The sequence below is a fragment of the Diaphorina citri genome, unplaced genomic scaffold (genome assembly GCF_000475195.1).
Source record: "Diaphorina citri unplaced genomic scaffold, Diaci psyllid genome assembly version 1.1 scaffold871, whole genome shotgun sequence".
NCBI classification, from domain to species: Eukaryota; Metazoa; Arthropoda; class Insecta; order Hemiptera; family Psyllidae; genus Diaphorina; species Diaphorina citri.
In genome coordinates, this window is record NW_007378303.1 from 73,146 (window position 1) to 75,041 (window position 1,896).

At 36.2% G+C, this 1,896-nt stretch overlaps 1 protein-coding gene across 2 annotated transcripts in view; it reads right to left on the minus strand.

The window, feature by feature from the left end:
* Nucleotides 1-510, minus strand: part of LOC103512664 (probable cytochrome P450 304a1) — a 15,429-nt gene extending 14,919 nt beyond the window's left edge. For both annotated transcript variants that reach the window (XM_026826076.1, XM_026826077.1), the window contains exon 1: nt 282-510. In XM_026826076.1, coding sequence (XP_026681877.1) covers nt 282-372 — 91 coding nt within the window. In that variant the 5' untranslated portion in view covers nt 373-510. The remainder of the gene's footprint in view (nt 1-281) is intronic.
* Nucleotides 511-1,896: the final 1,386 nt, after the last annotated feature.

Below are 1,896 nucleotides of genomic sequence, written 5' to 3' on the forward strand. Positions count from 1 at the left end.
AAAATGAGAGTGGGAGTAGGTACCATTAGAACCCCTGAAAAAAAAAGTTCCTATTTCGGAACCACATTGAAATTTTCACATACAATGCGTAATATTTAATCGTCTGTCAGAGAACGGAGAGGTTTGGTCAGCGAATTTTTGCCCTGGGCGGATTTCGAACCCAGCATCTCCGAGTTGAGAGTGCGTGCTCTTGACTTATTCAACGAACAACGTGAGATTTGAGTCGATCCTGATGAGTCACCCATCCAAAAGGCAACCTGGCTGAATATTGCCTAACTTACCTGGTGGGAAGTGTTTGGGTCGAGAGAACATTGTTTTGCTCAAAAAGTATATGAGTAGCACCATTGCCACCACAAACAATATTGGATTCATTTTCACACACAAGTTTTATCCAAGGGTCGAAAAGTTTTGTTTGACAATAGGAGGTCAAAATCTAAGTAAGTATATATGGATACCTATGTAATTATTTAAAAATGGGGTTCGTTATTGGTATGATAGGTAGGTACTTTTTTTATTTTAATTAAGAGAATGTTATATAAGGTTATTGACTCAAAGTTATATGAACTTTTTGGTAGGTAATATCTACATACTTATACCTAGGTACTTCCGTCTTCCGTGATTTTACTAATGAATCTAATGATCTTTCTTTTTAACCCTTGGATAGGGATATCTAGGAGACCAGACCATTCAGGTGATTTGGATACGGTACATAGTTAAGTACATAAGTATAAATTAAGAGAGAGAGAGAACGAGCGAACAATATTTTTAGTGGATGTGCAACAAGCACTTCGTTGATAAAAATATCTCCAGAATACATAGATATGTAGATTGCAGATAGATGATTCTGTACATTTGTAGATAGGTACTCAAGGGTTAAATCAAAATAGATTAGCCTTTTTGACAGAGTATTTAAGCAAACAATAGATAATTAGGTACCTTATTACTTATTATGAACAATAATAATGTTCGTTCAAATCAAGTGAGACAATAAAGAAAGTTTTACGCTCGTAAAAGTTGCTAGGACCATTGCTTCCGCTTTTTAGCATGAATTAAAATTTAATTACGTACCTAATACCTACTACCTAAAGGTCCTAAGTCCTAATAACCTTAATTTCTTACTATAGAGTTAGGTGCCTAATACCATAGTTATAATATAGGTACCTAAAGCTATGTAAGTAGGTAGGTAACTTCATAAACATTAGGACTTCTCCGATTGGCAGATATAAGGCTGGTGTCCACATTTAATCGACGAGCAACGATTAGGTGTGAACAATTTCATTTCATAGATCGATTGTTGATCATCGACCAATTCAAGGATTTTTGTCAATTAAAGATTTCAATACTCAATTGTAATTCTAATAATCTATAATTATGTAGACTTGTCAGTCGTCTATTATAATGGGAACACAACTTTACAATCACACCTATCTTTACAACAAAAACACTTCACAACAATCACATCACACATCAAGTAGGTACCTACCTAAACACTTGTACTATCGTGAGTTATCATTAATAATAATAATGCTTATTTATACTGCTCGCATAGGACTGAAAAGTCCCTTTACTCCAGCAGTAGGCTACTACTATTATTGTGGTCACACCTATCTTTACAACAAAAACACTTCACAACACACATCAAGTAGGTACCTACCTACCTAAACACTTGTACTATCAGGAGTTATCATTAATAATAATAAATAATAGACTCTTGAGTGGAAGGCAACCCCTAGGCGAGGTTAACGCCTTAGGCATTCTCTACCACCTAACCCTTAGAGCTCCATTATTACGTGGTCAAATTCTCAAATAAATGAGGACTCCATACCTCGGCTGGGATTGAACCCACGTCCTCCTGTTTACCAGGCGAGCGCCTTGACCACTACACCACCGAGGCAG